This window comes from Capricornis sumatraensis, chromosome 18, assembly GCF_032405125.1.
Source record: "Capricornis sumatraensis isolate serow.1 chromosome 18, serow.2, whole genome shotgun sequence".
NCBI classification, from domain to species: Eukaryota; Metazoa; Chordata; class Mammalia; order Artiodactyla; family Bovidae; genus Capricornis; species Capricornis sumatraensis.
The window spans coordinates 17,256,000-17,278,425 of NC_091086.1; the positions used below are offsets into that span (position 1 = coordinate 17,256,000).

Genomic DNA, 22,426 nt, shown 5'->3' on the forward strand with positions numbered 1-22,426 from the left:
ATTATATGGCAGCTAAAACAGAAACTAGATTTATAGGGATTAACATAGAAGATACTTAAAAGTTCTGAGTAAAAATAAAAATGCTCTATGAGAGTTACAGTCTACTTACCACTCATAAAATTTTGAGACCAAAACCAATTTTCTATTTTTAAATACTACCCCCTTTATTATAAATTTGTAATGCTATATAGGCCAGATCATTAAAATAATTGATAATTATCTTTATTAAGGATGCCTTAATGCATTTTCAATTCTACATTTCAGAGAACTAAAGTTATTTTATTACTACTGTACTCTAATCAGAAAATCAGAATTAAGTTTGTTTTAAAATACATTTAATAAAAATAACCCAGTCTTACATATTTTACACGTGCAGAATATTTACAAATGTCTTTTAAAGCATTTCCTTTATGTTTATTATTGTGCCTTTTTCACTGTTTCCTTCAGTAGTAGAATATTGTCCAGTTTTCTCTGTAACTAAAAAATTAGCTTCTTGGGTAATCCTCCTGGGGGGAAAAATAAGGTTATTTACTTTTATAGTAATTCTATAAAATTACATTTAATTTTAAAGTAATTCTAACCAGTCATTGCATTCCAACTATATTTTTAGTTGCTTTGATTTTCCAATAACACTTGCTAAACACTAAGCATAGAGTGTATTATTAGGAATTTATGAAAAAAATAGGGTACACATGGATAGTTCTCATAACACTGAGGGGTACTCAAAAGTGCCCATGTCCTAAAAAAAAAAGCATGATGTTAAGTACTCATGATGTTACATATTCTCAAAGGAAGCAAATACAGGTAAAATATCACATTCTACTTTATAAAATTTAAATTGATAACAAGTAAAAACCTCACAGTCTACATTTCTTAGCTGCCCAGTCACTAGCTATACTAGCTATCTGGAGTTTTCAGAATGCATGTAAGAAAATGAGTTTTACCTTGTTCCAAGGCCTCTGTTCTCTTCCGTTTCGTTGCCATGGCGGGATTAGACTGCTCCTTTAGAGCCTCTGCTGGACAGTTTGGTCTTGGCAGCTGACATCCAGGTGTTGGCCCTGGGCGATTACTGAAATACTTAGTTTTCAACGCCTTTCCAAAGAAAAGAGACCAGAGATAGTGAGCTTTTATATGAATATCTGAACTGTGTTGTAAGGAGCATTAAATATACTAAGCAAATATACCCTCTCTTAAACTTAATTTTGAGTATTTGGATATGTACATTACTACAAATATCTAGCAGCCTAAGATTGATCACTAATTCCATTACTGTATTACTATAAGAATGGAATTTTTCCATGATAGCCTATACAAAATATGAAAAATCCTTAATAAGATATTGTAAAATTCATTTCTCTACACATTATAGGCTCTATAGCTGAAAATAGAGAAAGTTGCTTAAAAACAACTTCCAAGTTTATTTGTCACATTTGTGTGTGTTCAAATTCCAAATCATATGAATTCTTAAAAATAAAGCTTTTAAAAAGATGCAATGGGTTGGAAATGACAGATTAAAGTCCAACAATCCACTAGAAATTAACTGAATTCTTACTTGGAAGGACTTGTCCAAGTTTATTTCTATTTACCACTAGTCCAATGTTCTATAATATTATATTTTTGCCTAGGTCCAAAATTCCAAAAAAATAGTTTATTTGAGGTGAAAAGGTTGTCAAGTTCATACTTTATTTGCATCACAATACTGTTTAACAGCCACAATAATTTAATAAGGTATTTCCTTTTGGATAATTCTCTTAGGAACAAAAGAAGTCATATAAACTTTTCAAGCAACTCTCCCTACTCGCCAACATACTATTTGCAGTAATAATTTAGATAGAGAATTCTTACTTCAGAAGAATTGAACTTATAAAATATTACTTCCAAATCACAGCAGTTCCATAAGTAAATTAAGCTAATTTTGAGCTACACAGAGATCTAAGAAGGGTATCTCATTAAACTTTTATGTTTTTAAAATGTTTATTTATCTGGCTGAGCCAGGTCTTTGTTGCAACATGCAAGGTCTTTAGTTGTGGCGTGAAAACTCTTAGTTGTGGCATGTGGGATCTAGATCCCTCACCAGGGATCGAACTCGGGCTCCCTGCATTGGGAACACAGGGTCTCAGCCACCAGACTATCAAGGAAGTCCCTCATTCCAACTTCTAAATATCCATAGGCCAAAACCCATTAAAAAATTAACTCTAAAAAAAAATCCATTCTATCAAAATACAACCCAAGTAAGTTATCATAACTAATATTTTTCTATAACTTTTGAGCTTTACTATTAACGAAAACAACCTTCTTGACAATCTGACCTGGTCTCAAGGTTCTTATGACAGAGGTAAGATGTATACATACATGGATAAAAGGGAAAAATGAGTTAACTGTTTGAAATTAGAAGAGTGATTCCAATGGTAAAATATCTGGTATATATGTATTAATGTGGCATGTACTGCTATGGGGTAGAGGTTTATACAAGTAAATACATTAAACAAAGATCTGTTATAGTCTGTAGTAAGCCTATGTGAAAAAAAAATCCACTTTTTACCCCTGTATTTTGTGCATTTATGTTTCGTCAGATATGAAGATGTGCGACATTTCAGTCTCTTCCTTTATGAAGCCGAATCACTGTAATGTGTTGCATTTTGGCACTGCATTTCCCTGCCCCAACTTTAAGCGTTCGTGACCACCCATCTATCTATATGTGCTTGTTTTTAAAATAAAGAAAAAAAGACTTTCAAGTCTATAGATCTTATATTTTTATGTTTGATAATACTTCTCTCTTCTTCTATAAGAGCAGATATTCTTGGTATTCCACATTTTTCTTGAGTTTGATTCTTATTTCCCTTAAGTATCTGTCAGTTTCAGTGTTTTTCTATTTAGAGTATCTTTCAATCTCTTTTGAGTAATACAGTTGTATCAGACTATATCATTTTCTTCTACTCATTATCTCTTTCTGACTGTGACAATGACCAGAATGCATTATCTGGACTGCATTTCTTGCGCGAAGACACAAAACAAAACACTTTTGGCATTGGTTTTGGCACAAGATTTAAGTTACTTAAGAGTTTAACTGAAATATTCCAGTGTCTTAACAAACACAAAACATCATTTTTTTTTCTTCTCTAATTTACTTTCAAGTAGATGACCTAATTATGAAATAGAATCATCTTTATTTTTTTAATTTTTTATTTTTAGAATCATCTTTATAATCTTCTGCACTTGTATGGGCATATACTGCTTATAGTTTAGGCGAAAAAAATTGTTATTTCTTAAAACAAAACAAACGCACCTTTTCAGTATTTAAAGAATGCTAGGAAATCTTAAGAAATTCGAAAGATACACTAACATACCTGTGTGGCTGTAATTCGAGTACAAGGATTAAATAAGAATAAGCCTTGTATAAGATCTAGTAAGTCATCTCCTGCTGCAATGAAGATATGTTGTAATGGGATTCCAGGAAAACTCTTAAATGTCACGAAATCTGGAAGACTACACATGTCCTGTAAAAATATTTTTATAATTCAAACTTAAGTAAAGGATTGAAAGGCATATAGATCTCAAATGAGTAAATAAAACTGTCATACCGATGATATGATGCTCTATCCTAGCACTAGTGAGCAGACAAGGTTACAGGAAGATAAACACAAGTCAACTTTAGTTCTCCGTATTAGCAAAAAACATGTGGACACTGAAATGAAAAACAACGCCCTTTAGAAACTCTCAAACACAACGAGGAAAAGCTTCGGTGAAAATCTAACAAAATGTGAGCAGGACTTATATACTGAAAGCTATACCACACTGATGAAATAAATCCAAGCTCTAAATCAACGGTGAGCCCTACCATGTTTGTGGATTGGAAGATTCAGCACTGTAAGGACGTCTGACAATTCTCCTCAAGCTGGTAAACAGGTTTAATGCAATTCTTACCAAAATTCTGGCAAGATTATTAGATAGATAGGCTATTTTAAAATTCATATGGAAAGGCTAAGGAACTAAAATAGTATACACAACTTGGAAAAAGACTTAATATACAGATAATTTATTAAGACTATGGTAATGGCAGAGGGAGAAGTGTCATAAACAACAACCCCCACTCCTGCCATAAAGACACTTTTAGTCTCACATCCCATGTAAAAGTTAACTCAAAAAGGATCACAGACTTAAACTATAAAACTTTTAGGAAAAAGAAAATCATCAGGAATATCTTTGTGTTAGGCAAAGAGTTCTTTGACTTGCCATCAAAAGCATTCTTTATAAAAAGAAAAACTGATCAGACAGACTTGATCAAAATTAAAAACTTTTATGCTGGGAAAACTCTGTCAAGAGGATGAAAAGACAAACTGCGGAGTAACAGAAAATTTGCAAACCACATATACAATCAGAGTATAAGTACTTTATATAAGTGGCTCAATACTCAGCCAAAGTACACACAATCCAATTACAAAACAAGACGAGACATTTCATTAAAGCTATATAGAGCCAAATAAGTACATGAGAAGATATTCGTAAGTCGTCAGGGAAGAGAAACTTAAAGCCACAATGAGCTATCACTACACATCTCTCACGATGCTTAAAATAAAAAAGCGACACCACCGAATGCTAGTGAGGATGCAGAGAAACAGCTTACTTCTACACTGCTGGTGAGAATATAGAATAGTACAGGTCCCTCTGGAAAGCAGTTCGGCAGTTTTTGGGCTTCCGTGGTGGCTCAAATGGTAAAGAATCTGCCTTCAATACAGGAGTCCTGGGTTTGATCCCTGGGTTGAGAAGATCCCCTAGAAAGGGAAATGGCAGCCCACTCCAGTACTCTTGCCTGGAGAATTCTATGGACAGAGGAGCCTGGCAGGCTACAGTCCACAGGATTGCAAAAAGACAAGACTAAGTGAATTTCACTTTCTTTTTGGCAGTTTCTGGCTAAATATGCAACTATCACGACTTAACAACTGCACTCCTGGTCATCTGTCCCAGAGAAATAAAGATGCATGCTCACCTAAAAGCCTGTACATGATTTTTTTTTTTCCTTTGCCCACGTAGCTTGTGGGATCTAAGTTCCCTAGGGATGGAAACTGGGCCCTTGGCAAGAAGAATAGAGTTCTAACCACCAGACCACCTTTGGATACGAAAGTGAAAGTCGCTCAGTCGTGTCCGACTCTTTGCAACCCCAAGGACTACACAGTCTGTGGAATTCTCCAGGCCAGAATACTGGAGTCGGTAGCCATTCCCTTCTCTAGGGGATCTTCCTAACCCAGGCATCCCACATTGCAGGCAGATTCTTTACCAGCTAAGCCACATGGGATGGGAAGCCCAAGAATACTGGAGCGGATAGCCTATCTCTTCTCTAGAGGATCTTCCCTACCCAGGAATTGAACAGGGGTCCCCAGCATTGCAGACGGATTCTTTACCAACTGAGCTATGAGGGAAGCCATGATGTACTGTTATTACAAATACCAGTGTTATTTGTAATAGCCCCAAACTGGAAACAACGTAGACGTCCTTCAGTGAGTCAACAGACACGCTATGGTACATTCACACCACTCAGCAATACAGGGAAAGGAATGAATTACTGACCTCTTGGATGAATCTCCAGAGAATTATATTGAAAAAGCTTACAAATCATATTCCAAAAGCTTACATTTTAAATGATTCCACTTATAACATTCTTGAAATAACAAAGTTATAAAAATGGAAATCATATTAGTGATTGCCAGGGGTTAAGGAATGGGTGAGAGTGGAAGGAAAGTGGGTGTGATGGTAAAAGGGCTCTTTGTGGTGATGTCCTGTATACTAATTGTATCAATGTCAGCATGCTGGCTGTGATATTATCCTAATTTTGCAAGATGTTACCCTTGTGAGAAACTAAGTAAAGGAAGCAAGGGATATCTCTGTATTATTTCCTTCTGCATGTAAATCAAAATAAGAATTTTTAAAAATCCAAGGAAACCATCATAAGCAACTACTATTCAGAAAATCATGTCAAATGAAAAGTACTGGATAAATACTATGAATATGGCTCTGGAGTCAGACTCAAATTGGAGTCCTAGCTGACACTAGGTAACTTCGGGTAAGCTACTTAACCTCACGCCACCTCAGCTGTCTCATCTATAAAGTGTGAATAACAGCACCTACCTTAACAGGATTATTGGGAGAATTAAATATAATTTATGAAACCCCATCATTAACAGCATAGAGTAAGTTCAATAAATGAATGTTATTAGAGCATGTTTTACAATTAGAACATATAGTTAAACTTCAGTTAGAAAGTTGAGGACCAACTTCAATCTCTGGTTGGGGGATAATGAAAAACAAAACCAAAAATAAACCTTCAATGTGTTAGTGAAAATGCAATAAATAAATCCATCAAGATGTTGATAAACATGAAACAGCCACAAAATGAAATATTATATAACTTAAAAAGGAAAATGTGAACAATATTAAGAGCAAGTTGGTTGCAAAAAAATTACATGGTGTGATCACATTTTTTAAAGAACGAAAGAAAAAGCAAGTCATGTATTTATGTATTTATGTGGGCGTGTGTCCTCACAGCAAGGCTTTACAGCAAAATAATGATGATTAACACTAGGGTAGAAATTACTGGGATGGGTGAGGGCTATATGTATACAGGAGGCTGGATGGTATATCACAATTTTAACTGTATAAATTTTGCAAAGAGTAATCATTACTAGTAAATTAAGACAATTAATACATTTGTTTAAGTAATATTCATGTTACAGCACTGTACACTACTCTAAATTTCAAAGAACATGTGTGAAAGCTTACAGGCCACTGCTCTTCAGTTGGTGTGCCCAAAGTTTCAAATATTCTTGTTAGCTGGTCAAGGTCTGAATCTCCTGGCAAAAAAGGGACCTAAAAGAAAGTAAGAAGCAGATATTTCAAGATGATCTGTGATAGCTGTTACACAAATAATACAATAAATTTAATTTAATAAGAAACATTAAACAGTAACAAAACTAAAAACTTAGTTTAAGGGCGGGACTTCCCTAGTGATCCCAGAAATACAGACGTTTATCCTAACCCTTTTAGTTACTTTAGAGATAGTACCATATTACAATCCAGTAGTTTTATTACGGTCGAATTTCAGAACACAGAATGAGCAATAATAAACCTTTATTGTCCTAAATGGTGTTAATAAACAGGCTGTACTTGGTGGAGGTTTTTTTTACTGGCCTGTTCGTTGGTTTCTTATCTCAAGGATGGTAATTACCTCTGAGAAGATAATGTTTACACAAATTATAAGAACAAATACCTATAACAATACCAAAGAGTATACATCAACTCAAGACTTACCCTGAGAAGCAACTCTGCTAATATACAGCCCACAGCCCACATGTCCACACCTACACCATACATTCTAGCTCCAAACAGTAGCTCAGGGGCCCGATACCACCTGGAGAACAAAAATAAATATTGTCATTTTAGAGTGGAATTAGTAAAGTACTTCTTAGAGAAAACTCCTCAGAAAAACATCATGCACTTTTATGGATATATTAACTCAAGAAAAATTAGCTATAAAATCAGAAGTTCCTTACTGCTGCCAGCAAATTCACCCTCAGTCCATTCATCCTCTCACTTTTAGACGATTAATGTGTTATTTCTCCCAAAACCCTAAACACCATCCTACTTCTTAGCTGATAACCTAATTCCTACTTTACTAAAATAATGCAAGTAATGAAAAAAAAATTTCTACAGACTCACCAACAGTCATCTGCACACTCACAACCTACCTTCCCATCCATAACTACGTAACTAGCCTTTAGTGTTTTTAAAGTCAGTCCCTCAACTTGGGCACCAGATACACTCTTGCCTGTTTCCAAGGATATTGCTCCTGCAGTTCTCTTTTACCTACAACAGTCGGCTTTCTGTTCTTTACTGGATTTATTACTATCAATGTTAAACATACCATTGTTTTTTATAGCCTTAAAAAATAAACTAAAAAACAAAGAAACAAACAACAAAAACTTCTCTGGACCCTGCTTCCCCTAACACCCCTCATTCTCTGGCTGTATATTCTTACTGTCTCCATTTACTCTTCTCTTAACTCCATCAGTCAGGTTTTCATCCCACCACTCCACCAAAATTGCTCTTGCCTAGGTTATCAAGATATCCCTATCACTAATCTAAACTGTTAATTCTCAGTCCTCTATATTTGACCTATTAGTAGTGTCTGATTTCAAAGTAGAGAAAGTCAGAAATTGGTAGTTGAAACACAGTGAAACGCAATGCTCATGTATGTGGGTCCTTGTTTTCCTGAGTTCCCAGGGTTCCTGAACGATGGGTTTAATTTTTCCAGAAATCACCTGAACAACTACTTACATCCCTTACTTTATACTCAAGGATCAGGTGATTGACACTCAATGAGATCTATTTGGAAGAAGGTGACAAAGTAATTTAAAAGAATAGAAAATCTGAAGATCGTCTCAGATTCTTAAGAGTCAGGGAAGTTATCAAATGCCATCTGAACAAGAATGATAAAATGTCTCTATGGATAAAATCTACTGTCTCTCTGTTCATACTTTTTATGTATACATAAATGAATACAGTGAATAAAAGCAATGAATACTATGAAAAATCCAAATAAAAGCACTGCTTTGTTTAGGAAATTTTCATTCACACTGAATGATATAAAATGTGGAATCAGGATTGACCAATAAAATAAACACAGGCTCCCCAAATCAGGCTGTAAAAGAACAGCCACTATAGTTCCAACCTACCTAACTAAACTGTGTAAGAAGTATAAATTAGTCCCCCCAAATTACTAGATAAATCTCTGCGGACTGATTTAATTCAACTCCGTATAAAAGAAGGGCTGTATAGTTTTTCACTGTTTAATAAGATACCAACAATAACTCCTGAACTCAGCCAAAATTCAAAGAAGCCACATGAGGCTCATTTGTGATTAATGTCCTACACAACACAAGCTTTGGTTAGTTAAGGAATCCTTACCTGGTTACAACCTGATGTGTATAAGCTCTACTGGGGCTCCCAAATGATTTGGCCAGACCAAAATCAGCCAGTTTTAGAACTCCATTTTCATCTAGCAACAAGTTGTTTGGTTTTAGGTCCTATACAATGGAAATTTTAAACCAACAAATAAGCGGGATGAAGGAGAGCATCATAGTAATACATTTAGTTAAATTTAAACTTAGCAGAAACAGGGTAAGACTCCAAATTTAACCACCACCAAAGTTTTTTTCATTGATGTAAAATCCTAAAAATCAAAATAAGATTAGCCATATTTCTTAGTGAGGCCTTGGGTTAAGTTACTTCCTTTCAATGAATTTCAATTTACATACTTCACAGGTTTGCTGTGAGGATTAAATTTAATATTTCCTGTGAAAAGCCTAGAGTAATGACTGGTTCCTAGTAAGCATTCAAAAAACAGCTGCCGCTATTAATTCAATAACAATATATACGGGGAACTCCCTGGTGGTTCAGTAGTCAGGACTCTGTCACTGTTGAGGGCCCCAGTTCAATCCCTGGTTGGGGAACTAAGATCCCACAAGCCGTGAGGCCCAAAACAATAAACACCACAATATATGAACTTCAGTAAATAAAAACATTATGTGTTTATAAAGGATGAAGAATATAGTCTTCACAATCAATGCGAAAAAGATATTAGCCATAACCTAAAAGGAATTCCAAGCTTAAGTATGAGGATTACTATTACATATTTTTAGCACTTTATCTACTAATAAATAGGATACCTAGGAACATCTACCTATCTAAATCATCAGTCTTGTTCTAGTAGCTGAATGTTCCTAACCATGACTCAGCCATTTCAGAAATTTTACTTCATTACTTCCCAGAGTTTCAGAGCTACCCGAAATATTTTTCCAGAAGTATTTTTGCATTGCATAATTTAATCCAGACTCCCTGTTGTTTTTTATTGTAACAGTATAGCACAAAGAACACTTAACTTCAAGCCAAAATATCTAGGTTCTAATACTCTTGTCAGTCACTATAGCTACTGACCTCAAAAAAAATATGTAACTTTTAGGTCAGCAACTTAACTCTTCTAAGTATGAAAAAAATGAAAGAACAGGCCTGTTGCATTTCTAAATTCCACCTAGTAACACAGAGTTCTCACAGCACCACCTGGTTTAACTGAAGGGAGCGCAGAGAGGAAGAAGGGTGGATAAAACAGTCCAGTTCTACTTTAATAATTTACATACTCAGGCCTTTTGTGTAATACAGAAAGTCTACACAAAGTCTGTAGTCTTTCTAGCTACAGAAAGTCTGACTACAACATAAAGACGCAATCACACTTGGTTAAAAACCTTACCCTATGCAGAATCCAATGTTGATGTAAATATTCTAATCCTTGAAGAGTCATCAACATATAGGCTTTGATGTGTGAAGGTGTCAACACAAGACTGTTATCCTTTATTATAACCTGTAAGGTAGGCAGACAGGATACAGGTATGCTTTTAGCATTCCAAATAAACTCTATTATATCATTTATAGACACAAGCTGGGTTTATTCATAACGGAGGTTCTCAAGAGAGGTTGCCTAGCTCTCCTCAGGAGGCTGTCAGAACCCCCAGTTACGTGGTCAGGCAAAGTCTCTCGAGTTTAGGAGGAAAGCAGTACTCTGTCCCCTACTGCTATGTTTTTAGGCATCCATGTAGCAAACATCTGCCGTTTCCACTTGCCCCAGGATATACAGCCCCTCCTGATAACAGCATTCGACATTCCTTTCGGAAGCCACGTGTTCCCAGCTTAGTCCACGTGGTTATACGTTGTGCACAACCTGTGGCCTCCAAAGGTAGCAGACACATGATCCAGGCATGCTCCGTCACCACACTACAGCCTGCCTTCCAGACTAGCTCAGGGATGGAAATGAGAGCCAAGCCAAGCCAAATACTTGAGCTAGAATCAAAGGCAACAGAATACTTTCTCTCCTCAGGCATTATTAAACTAAGGATAGAAGCCCACAAGCACCTGAGCCACTATATTGAGAAATTTTACCCATGAACGAGGCAACAGAGAACAAGTGAAAAATTGTGTTCTGCTAGCATTATTTGTGAACTATGATTCAAGTCAGTTTACTCCCAGACTTTTAGTTATATGAGCTAAAAATGCAATTTTCTTTTTTTCAAATAGGTGAAAGACACTTTTAATCTGTTTTTAATACATCAGTTGTGTTACCACAACCACAAATAGTTTAACAGTTCCCCCTAAATTCCCCAATGCCTCTCTCTACTCAATCTTCCCCTCAATTCCTAACCCCAGCAACCAAAGATCTGATTTCTGTTCCTTTAGTTTTTCCTTTTCCAAAAAAAACATACATAGAATCACATAGCATCAGTAGCTTTTGAGCCTGGCTTCTTTCCTTTAGTACAACGTATCTAAGAGTTACCTATACTACTGTATATATTAATAGTTTGTTTCTTCTTATTCTCAAATAGTATTCCACTTTATAAAAAATGTACCAGTTTATACATTCACTTGATGAAAGACATTTGGGTTGTTTTCAGTTTGGATAATTACGAAGAAAGCTAAACATCTGTGTGGACATGTTTTTGTTTCTCTTGGATAAATAAATACACAGATGGATTTCTAGATCATACCCTAAGGGTATATTTAACTGTGTAAGAAACTGCCAAACTGTTTTTTCTAAAGTGGCTGTATCTTTGCATTCTCATCAGCGGTGTATAAGAATTCCACTTGTTCCACATCTCCAGACTGTCCATTACTGAGATTCAATTAGTATTAATGAAAAGCCTAAAATCTTATTCTTTTTAAGATTTTTTTGATGTGCATCATTTGTAAAGGCTTCATTGAATATGTTACAATACTGTTTCTGTTTTATGTTTTGGTTTTTTGGTTGCAAGGCATGTGGGATCTTAGCTCCCTGGCCAGGGATCGAACATACACCCTTTGCATTGGAAGGTGAAGTTTTAACCACTGGACTGCCAGGGAAGTCCCTAAAATCTTATTCTTCTCAAAAAGAAAGCTGGTTTTCAAAAGGACAGTCTGTGATAATATCACAAGGAAGTTCCAAACCCTCCAAAGCCAAACACTTATTTTTCTAAAAAGTAATGTTAATAAGGTATCGGGAACTTGGCAGACACAAATGCTATCTAAATCCAAATCTTGTATGTAACACTGGGAATATGGCTAAATGATTCAGAAGATCTTTAACACCACATCTAGATTTCAACAAAATTTAAGCATTCTTTTGACTACCTTCTTCAAAGGCAGAAAATAAACATTTAGATTCTCTTGATAAACAGGAAAATAAATTCCTCCAGAAATCTTAGTCTTACCTCTAGATCAGTTTCCATAAAATCAAAGACAAGACTAATGTTAGATTTATGTCCAAAAGCATCAAGGAGCTACAAAGCAAAATTAAAAAAAAAAAAAATCAACACGTGATACTCTTATTAAATACTTGACAGTATTATACCTAAGTTTTTAATCTTTAAAAACTTAAGCATTTGGACTGTAAAGTTTAAATAATTTTATTAAATTTAATATTTATCCATTTTTGGCTAGGAATTAGTACTCTGAAGCACAAGATTATTAAGCCTTACTATTAAAAAAAAAATCACCTCTCCCTCCAAATTTTAGGAATTATAATTAAGTAATGAATTAATGAGAACCTCACTGAAGTCTCTATAATCTAGAAAAACTCCCAACCTTGGTACTTAAGAAAATCCAACAGACAGCAGCAGTAGCTATTATTCACTGAATGAGTGTGTTCCCTACGCCAGACACTATCCCAGGTAAGTAGGTGTTAGTTGCTCAGTTGTATCGGACTCTTTGCGACCCCATGGCCTGTACCCCACCAGGCTTCTCTGTCCATGGGATTCTCCAGGCAAGAATACTGGAGTGAGTTACCATTACTGGATGTATATTCAGTGAGCTAGTCTCATAACAACCCTATGAGGTAGAGACTATGAGGCAGAGTTCAAGGGAACCTGCTCAAGGTCTTACACATGCTACAGCTCTCTAGACTTCAAAATTTCTGGTAAAATCAGCCTGTATGCCCATATTTATTTCATCAGTTGTATAGTTTTTAAAACACTACCTATAAGAACAATTAGGATAAAAAATACATTTCAGCCTTTGTGTAAGGCTCACCTAGGACAACTCATCTTGCTGAGCCTTCAATCAACATCCACCACATTCGGAAAGGCAGGGTCCCAAATCCCAGAAACTTAGATCATACTCACACCAATTATATTTGGATGACTTAGCTCCTGTAATAATTTTATCTCTCTTAAGGCTGTTCTATTTATACCTAGATAAAAAGGCAAAGAAAAAAGTGAAAAAGAATTCTGAAATCTCAAACCTTCTTATAAACATATTTTTTTGGGAAAGGTCAGTCTCTGATGAAATAGCAATGAATATTCCTCAGGAAAAAAAAATAATTTTTATAACATACCTGTTTCCAATTTATATTGCTTTGTTTTCAAAACAGTTTAGGACAGACTATAATAAATGATGAAAAAAGTATTCACTTCATCTATAGAATATGAGATCTGAAGACTCCTGGAATAATATGTACACAAGTATGTAGCCTAAAGGTGAGAAGTTAATAGCTTTTCTTCTCTTGCCTTATGAATATCAGAGGCAGATTCTTTAAGCTAACAGAAAACTAGTGATTAAATACTATCCTTCCCAATGCAAAGGACAAAACCCAACATTTAAAAATAAGATCTGATGGGATTTCCCTGGTGGTCCATGCACCCAATGCAGGGGGCCCAGGTCTGACCCCTGGTCAGGAAACTAGATCCCACATGTCACAAGTTAAGAGCTTGCTTCTCACAACTAAAAGATCCTGCATGCCGCAATGAAGATCAAAGATCCAGCAACCTGCAACTAAGACCCAATGTAGCCAAATAAATAAATACTAAAAAAAAAAAAAAAAAAGATCTGGCACTAGTATTAGAGAGATGATGGATCCTTTACACAGAAACTTTCTTGATGACTAAATAGGACTTAGCACTCAAACAGAGCTTTAGCAGAAGAGAAACAAAAATCTCTCCCATCCCTATACATTTATTCTATAGTGAGCTTTGTATACTTCCATGAATCCTGAATTATCAAAGTAACCAGAAGCTCAGAAAAACAGCGGCTTGAAAGCAACTAAAGCAGTAATGAAGACATTAAGACAAGTCACTAATAACCTTGCTGTCTTCCATCTGCTTAGGTGATCCAAATATCCTCTGAACACCCAAATGGTGAAAAGTACAAATATCCTATCTCTATCCTGAGTCTTATCGTTACTCTTCTGGGACCTGCAATAACTCTACCCAGAACCATTGTTAACTGTAATTAATACTTTGTTCTTTTCCTCAGTGAGAAGAACCACCTTTTCTGTTCTGTCAGATTACATGAAATAAATTACTTACCATCTTTAGCTTCTGATCTATGTCCAAGTTTGATCTGGCAGAGGAAAAAACAAACACAATAAAAATGTGTTAAACTATTTAGACAAATGCGTAATACATAAACACTTCAAATGCTTAAAGCAAAAATACATAACTACTTATAGGTAGCTAGTATTAGCAGGTAAGGAGGGAGCAGGAATCATGAATCAGAAAGGCAAAATTAACAGTATAAGAAAGGATCAAGTACCTATCCTTCCTTTCCCCTTAAGTTCTGAATTACACAACTCTAAGATTAAATGTGGACTAAATTAAATGAATACAAGCTAATAAACAAAAGAAGCACTTCAAGTTAGACTACGTGGGAGGAAATATGTAACATGTAAAATAACATGCTTAATATGCCCAATAATATACTCCCAGGGACCACATTTTCGAAGAAGAAAAATTATAGATTGTGATAGATACAGAACTTAGGGAGATAATCGAGGTGGGTGGTGGTGGTTTAGTCACTAAGTCAGCATCTGACTCTTGCAACCCCATGAACTGCAGCCCACCAAACTCCTCTGTCCATGGACTCTTCCAGGCAAGAATACTGGAGTGGGTTGCCATTTCCTTCTCCAGGGGATCTTCCCAACCCAGGGACTGAACCCAGGTCTCCTGTACTGCAGGCAGATTCTTTCCTGACTGAGCCACCAGGGAAGCCCAATAAACAAAACAAGCACTTCAAGTTAAGACTACTTGGGAGGAAGTATGTAACATATACATAACATGCTTAATATGCCCAATAATATGCTTCCCAGGGACCACATTTTCCAAGCAGGAAAACTACAGAGTGTGATGGATACAGAAAGTGGTTAAACTTTTGCTACTGTATACAAGCACACTGAACTGCATTAATAGGTTCCATCTCACAGAAACCCAACTACCAGGTTAAAGAACAAGAGCTTACTACTTTATGCAATGACAATGTAGCCAAGAATACCAAAAAAAAAAATCCTACTCCAGAAAATCAGCTATTTTACCTTTTAAAATAGCCCCCACCTATATACTACAAACAACTTTTACCTTAAAGGTAGGCTATTTATTTTATCTTGGGCTTCCCTGGTGGCTCAGCCAGTAAAGAATCTGCTTGTTACACAGGAGACCCAGGTTCAGTTCCTGGGTTAGGAAGATCCCCTGGAGAAGGGAATGGCAATCCACTCCAATATATTCTTGCCTGGAGAATCCCATGGATAGAGGAGCCTGGTGGGCTACAGTCCATGGGGTCGACTAACACTTCCACAGGCCATTTATTATAGCACCAAAAAATATAAGGTATGTAGGAATTAAAGCCAACAAGAAATGTATGAAGCTTTCCAAGAACATTATAAAACACTCTTGAACATGTTTTAATGTTCAAGAAATGTGACCAAAATAAACATAGACAGCATGTTCATGGATAGAAAGATTCAAATCATAAACACATCAATTCTCTTTAATGAAACTAGATGTAAAGTACAACAGCATTTTTCATGGACATTGACAAACGGATTCTAAACTTTATACAGAAAAGTAAGGAGCTAAGAACAGATAACTTAAAACATTATTTTTTACTGTGTTTAGGAAATGTAATAGACTAGTTTCATGAAGCCATCTACATTATCACTCAGATTCAATAATTACATTTTTCCATATTTACTTCATCCATCCTCTTTTTTGTTGGCTACAACATACATTTTTTTTTAATGTTGTAGTTGGACTTCGTATTATTTCATCCCTATATACTTCAACAGGCATCTCTAAAACGTGGACATTTTCTTATATACCCATAATGCCATTCTCCTTCCTAATAAAATTAATAATAATGCCATGCAGCATGTAATAACTAGTTCATATTCAAATTCTCTTGATTTGATTCAAATTTCTCAACTGACTCATAGAGTAAGCCAAGATAATTTCGAAGAAGAGTAGTGATTGAGAATCCCCAGTGCAGGGGACAGGGGTTCAATCCCTGGTCTGGAAAGATTCCACAACTAAGCCATGGGGCAACTAAGCCCGTGTGCCACAACGACCAAGCCCACACACCCTGGAGACCAGGCTCTGCAACAAGAGAAGCTACTGCAATGAGAAGCCCCCAGACCACAACTACAGAAAGCCCTTGAGAATTTACAAGGCAACAGTAATTATAGACCCTACAGCAGTGCAGCAGGAATGGGGGGAAAAAGAAAATCAACCAATAAAAGAACAGTATGCCCAGAAACAAATCCAAATATAAATTAGAACTTGGCATTACAACTCACCAGGAAAAGGATGTACTAAGAAAATGTTGAGAGCTGGGGAAAAAATATTAGATTTTCATACTACACAACAAAGAAAATTTAACTCCAAATGGAATGTAGACCTAAATGTGAAAAGCGATACTTTAAAATTTTCAGATGAAAATATAGGAGAATTCTTTATAATTTGGAGGCAGGGAAGCATGCAAAAAAAGGGAACCAAAAAAGGGGAAAAATAGACAAATTTAACCAGACTAAAATTTTAAATACCTGTACCTCAAAAGATAACTGAAAGCCCAAAGTCTGAGAGATGATGATTGAAGAAATTTTCACATACTAAAGTACAAAGAAATCATTCTGGCTTACTTAACAAACTTTATGCTAACTAGAACAGCCTGTTTTGTGGTCTATGAAACACATACTGTCTATCTGCTTTAAATATTGGAATAAAAGGGTCCACTACCAAAAGTGAAAATCGCACAGTTGTGTCTGACTGTTTGCAACCCCATGGAGCCTGAGAAGCTCCTCTGTCCATGGGATTCTCCAGGCAAGAATACTGGAGTAGGCTGCCATTCCCTACTCCAGGGGATCTTCCCAACCCAGGGATTGAACCCAAGTCTCCCACATTGCAGGAGGAATCTTAATCATCTGAGCCACTGTAAAGAATGCCTATTTTGAAGATAAGGATAAATACCTCCCTTCCAGGGACTTCAAAGGTAGTACTCCTTTATAAGGTCCCCTTCCCAGGAGCCAAGATCATACTGACTCACTATATACAGTGATCTTTTTTTTTTTAACGTTGAAGGAATGTACCCCAATCATGTTTGATGTTTTCTGTTCTGACAAGATATAAACTATGCTGAAAACCATACTTCTTCAGAACTCAGAGCTATCTGAGAGACTGCCTTCTGGGCTATAATTCAGATTGGCTTGAATAACACTCTTCTATTCTTATTATAGATTTACACTGACAATGGTATCTGTAGTGCGTATTTCTGACTAAGGTTCAGTATCCAAAATATATAAGAAATTCCACCAAGTCAACAGGAAAGGAAAAAAATGTAGGCAACCTAACAGAAAAACTATAAAAAGCCAATAAATCTAGGAAAAGATGATCAAACTCACTGGTAATCAGAGAAATATTAATTGAAAAAACATCCATATACCACTTTTGACCCATCTGATTGACAACTGTTGTAAAATCTGATGATACAAACATGGTGAAAATGTGGTGGGAGGTTAAACTGATCCAACCATTTTGGAAAGCAGTTTGATAGTATCTGGGGATGTTGATGTGTATTCTCTTGCTGTTGTTCAGTTGTTCAGTCGCTCAGTCGTGTTCAACTCTTTGTAACCCCATGGACTGCAGCACAGCAGGCTTCCCTGTCCTTCACCATCTCCCAGAGTTTGCTTAAACTAATGACCATTGAGCTGGTGATGCCATCCAACCATCTTGTTCTGTTATCCCCTTCCCCTCCTGCCTTCAATCTTTCTCAACATCACAGTATTCTCTATGTAGCAATAACTGGCAATTAAGTTTCAACTATAGATACATTTTCTAGAGAAATGCACAAATGTATGTCTGTAGAAGGAGTGTATTAGAGTAAAACATTAAAAAAAAAGCAGCTTAAATGTTTATCAACAAGAGTTTGGATAGACCAATTTTAGTGTAGTCACAGAATAGAATCTAATCATCAGAGTATGAATAAACAGATCTATATGTATCCATCTGGAAGATTTCAGAAATGATACTGATTCAGAAAAACAAGTTGCAGAAGAGTGTGTGTGTGTGTGTTGGAAGAGAGAAAGAGCTCAGAAGTATACAATAATGTATAGGAGATCAGCCCTGGGATTTCTTTGGAAGGAATGATGCTAAAGCTGAAACTCCAATACTTTGGCCACCTCATGCGAAGAGTTGACTCACTGGAAAAGACTGATGCTGGGAGGGATTGGGGGCAGGAGGAGAAGGGGACGAGAGAGGATGAGATGGCTGGATGGCATCACCGACTCTATGGACGTGAGTCTGAGTGAACTCCAGGAGTTGGTGATGGACAGGGAGGCCTGGCGTGCTGTGATTCACGGGGTCCCAAAGAGTCGGACACGACTGAGCTACTGAACTGAACTGAGATACATAAAACAAATAGTGCAAAGTGAAAACTGCTCCAAAAAGTTACCACAGAGGACTGGTTAAACTGGGAAATGTAAATTCAGTACAACTGTTTAAAAAGGATAAGGTAGATTAATGATATTTTAAAGGTCCAAAATACAACAGATGAAATAATAATAGCTTATTACTCCTTTTCTGTTAAATTCAAGAAAAGAAAGAAAGAAAGTGAAGTCTCTCGGTCATGTTGACTCTGCGACCCCATAGACTGTAGCCTACCATGCTCCTCCGTCCATGGGATTTTCCAGGCAAGAGTACTGGAGTGGGTTGCCATTCCCTTCTCCAGAGGATCTTCCTGATCCAGGGATCGAACCCAGGTCTCCCACATTGTAGACAAACGCTTTACTGTCTGAGCCACCAGGGAAGCCAGTAAATGAGTGTGAGTAGAAATTGAGTGTTGGGAGGGGAAGATGCACAAGCACCAAATCTCTAGGGTTTACAGAACTAAGGAAGGAGGCCACTCAGGGATCATAAGCATACTATCTAAAAAAATGGATGTAAATACCAGAGAAATCAATTTTGGAGTTGAAAGGCATTGCTCCAATGAGTGAAAACCAGGGGTAGAGGAGAGAGGCATGCTTGGCCTAGTAACTGACTTTAAAAAAAAACAAATGCTTTGAGAATTAATGGGGTTTGGTAAAAGGAGAAATATTCCTGTTTTTTTTTGAGGTCCAGTTGACATAAAATATTATATAAGTTTCAGGTGTACAACACAGTGATTTAAAGGTTATATATTCCATTTATATAAAGGTTACATTCCATAAAACTACAAAGATGTACTATTTGAAATAAAAATTAAACGTAAAAGAATATTCCATAATGTCACTTTCAAGGGGTAGCAGTCTATCATTGAGAAATATACTGCTAAGTCGCTTCAGTCATGTCCGACTCTTTGTGACCTTATGGACCAGACCCCACCAGGCTCCTCTGTCCACAGAATTCTCCAGGCAATACTCAAGTGGGTAGCCATGCCCTTCTCCAAGGAATCTTCCCGACTCAGGGATCGAAACCACATCTCTTATGTCTTCTGCATTGGCAGGCAAGTTCTTTACCACCAGCATCACCTGGGAAGCCCATCACTGAGAAACAGGATGAATTCTAAATCCTAATTTATGATAAAAGCAAGCAAGTAAACCAACTGGGATTTTCAGAAAAACCACAGAACTCAATATGCCAACAGTTTGAAGAGACAGTATCAGTTAGTCAAGCCAATACATTTTTAAGTGTCTGCAAATGTACTAGCCACAGTCCTAAATATAATTTGAGTGGTAGTAAATAGAAAATAAACTCAAAGATAAAAGATTTTGATAAATGCTATGAAGATAACAAAGAAATATGGAAAAGAACACTAGGGAAGAAGGCAAGTATACCTGTTTTAGCTAGAATGACCAGCAGAAGTCTATATGTACAGGAGATATCTGACTGAGATCTAAATGATAAAGAACCAGCCAGGCCAAGTTTTAGAGGAAAAATACACTAACTGGAAGCCAGAGCAAATGCAATGAATCTGGGAGTGGGATGCATTTAATATACTCAAGGGATAGAAAGGTCAGTGTGGCTAGAATAAAGTGAACCAGGGGCAGAATCAGAAAAATAACTTTAAAAGGATTAGGAAAGTTAAGGGTTTTACAAGGGAGTAGATATAAATAGCATTGGCTTATAGAACAGAAACTGAAAAAGATTAGACACATTAGAAAAAGTAAAAAAGATAACAAGGGCAGGAATAATTCTAGAAAAGAAGAATGGGGAGCAGGTGTTAAGAATATGAGAGGGACATGCTTAAGCCACCAAAAGGCCTTGTGTGTGTACTCAGTCACTCAGCCATGTCTGACTCTTTGCAACTCCACAGACCCACCAGGTTCCTCTATCTATGAGATGTGAAGAAACCAGCCTCTCCTGAGAGGGTTACTGATTTCAGAAGTATGGGGAAAGGCAATCAGCCTGGAAGCAGTACACCTGGATGTAAAGCCTGGCTCTATCAACTACTACCTGTGCCATCTTGACGATGGCTCATCTCCCATAGCTTCAGGCACCTCAAGTATGAAACAGAGATACTTTACCTACATCACCTGGCTCTTATAAGGGTTAAATGAAAAAAACAAGGATGAGAGTGCTTGGCATATAGAAAGTCAAATATGATCTAAATTTCTTGAATGAAATGCAAGTAAAAAAGGTACTTAAACCATTAAAAAAAAAAGGCACTTCAATGTTATTAATGCTGGCAAAAGCCTTTAATGGTAAGTATGTATTCAGAAAATACAGATATAGAGTGGATGCTGTTGAGGAAGAAATAGGGACCTGGAAAGATGAGTAGTTCTGAGGGCCCAACAGACAAGCAGTATTTGTCCCCTTTGCCAATGTTTGCGTTTATAAAACAAACAAGATACAGCCTCTCTTCATCTCAATTCACACATCCCTTCAAGAAGACACACATACACACACACACACCCCACCCCCCCTTCAAGAAGAAACACACACACACCCCACCCCCCCTTCAAGACACACACACACACACACACCACCCCCCCTTCAAGAAGACACACACACACACCCCTTCAAGAAGACACACACACACACACCCCTTCAAGAAGACACACACACCACTCAAGAAGACACAAGGAAAAACAAACTGCAACTCACTTTCTTAATGGCGACAATTTGGTTGGTGTTCTTGTCTCTGGCCTTGTAAACCGTGGCAAACTAGACAGAAATACAGGAGTAATGTTAAATTTGTGAGAACTTCTTGGTTTGTGTTGGCCTTTTCACTTTTTTTAGACTTGGGGAAGCAAGGAATCCTGGGTTCTAAGAGCAAATTCGCGGCGGCTGGCAACGTGGTGAGGTCGTCCACGTCCCGTTCCAGTCCACTGAGCGGAGAGGGCCGCTCAGGGACTCAGGTCCAGGGTGGACAAAGGGGCAGCAGGGGCGTCTGGGCAGCCTCCTTCTCCGAGGAGAACGAGGAGCGTGCCCCGTCCTCTGGCTTCCACGAGAAAACTTTCGACAGTGTGAGGCGGCCCGGCGCTCCCTGCTCAGGGTCCTCCGAGGCCCGCCCGAGAGCCTCACCTGTCCCTCCCCGAGGAAGTCCAGTTTTTCATAACGCTTCGCTCGCGACTTCACGTCCACTGCCATCCGTCGCGAGGAGCCCGTCTGCAGCTGAAAAGGGTGAGCTGCCAAGACAGCAGGAATTTAAAGCTACCTTAAAGCCTCAACAGCCACTTCCGCCCACTGAGCGCCGACGCTTCACTCGCTCCGCCCCCACTTCCGGGGTGGGCGGGGATGCTGTGAAGTAGGTCCGGCCAGAGCCCTCTCCCTACGGAAGCTGAGCGAGGCGAGGCGGGACTGCCGGGCTTCCTGAACCGGGCCCCCTCTGCTCACATGACCGCAGATAGTGCCGGAGGCGTGGTGCTCTTGCAGGTAGCTAGTGTGTCGCCCTGTTACCGTTTTAACAGGTGTTTTCTTCACTACTGAAGACCGATCAGCGCTCTGAGTTCAGGATTTAATAGATGTGTATGGGTCTGGAAGGCTTGGCCTCGTCTCTGATCTCTGGTTTTTGCTCAAGGCTATCCTGTCACCATGGTTACCATGGACGCCTAAGCCGACAGTTTCCAGTTACTTAAGCGGAGTTGGAAGGTATCACCGACTGGATGGATATGAGT

At 37.5% G+C, this 22,426-nt stretch overlaps 1 protein-coding gene across 3 annotated transcripts; it reads right to left on the minus strand.

The window, feature by feature from the left end:
* Nucleotides 1-308: 308 nt before the first annotated feature.
* On the minus strand, nucleotides 309-21,957 carry CDK7 (cyclin dependent kinase 7). Of its 3 annotated transcripts, XM_068990582.1 has the most exons (12): nucleotides 21,834-21,957; nucleotides 21,414-21,473; nucleotides 14,376-14,409; nucleotides 13,194-13,261; nucleotides 12,285-12,353; nucleotides 10,298-10,408; nucleotides 8,959-9,077; nucleotides 7,303-7,402; nucleotides 6,775-6,861; nucleotides 3,348-3,497; nucleotides 945-1,092; nucleotides 309-506 (listed from the first exon to the last, which is right to left on the minus strand). In XM_068990582.1, the coding sequence occupies exons 1-12, from the start codon at nucleotides 21,897-21,899 to the stop codon at nucleotides 478-480; spliced, it is 1,041 nt and encodes a 346-aa protein (XP_068846683.1). In that variant the 5' UTR covers nucleotides 21,900-21,957; the 3' UTR covers nucleotides 309-477. The 3 variants fall into 3 exon arrangements, with proteins under 3 accessions (XP_068846683.1, XP_068846684.1, XP_068846685.1); XM_068990583.1 differs by lacking the exons at nucleotides 12,285-12,353; nucleotides 13,194-13,261 and having other exon boundaries at nucleotides 21,834-21,956; XM_068990584.1 differs by lacking the exons at nucleotides 12,285-12,353; nucleotides 13,194-13,261; nucleotides 14,376-14,409.
* Nucleotides 21,958-22,426: the final 469 nt, after the last annotated feature.

Bases quoted from the DNA above. Each gene is read 5' to 3' on its own strand.
- CDK7 (XM_068990582.1), bottom strand. From the start codon at position 21,899: ATGGCAGTGGACGTGAAGTCGCGAGCGAAGCGTTATGAAAAACTGGAC. The intron at 9,078-10,297 runs GTAAGGTTTTTA...TCCATTGTATAG, and splicing joins AACATTGGATTCTGCATAGG to GACCTAAAACCAAACAACTT. The intron at 3,498-6,774 runs GTAAGCTTTCAC...ATATTTTTACAG, and splicing joins CAACTGAAGAGCAGTGGCCT to GACATGTGTAGTCTTCCAGA.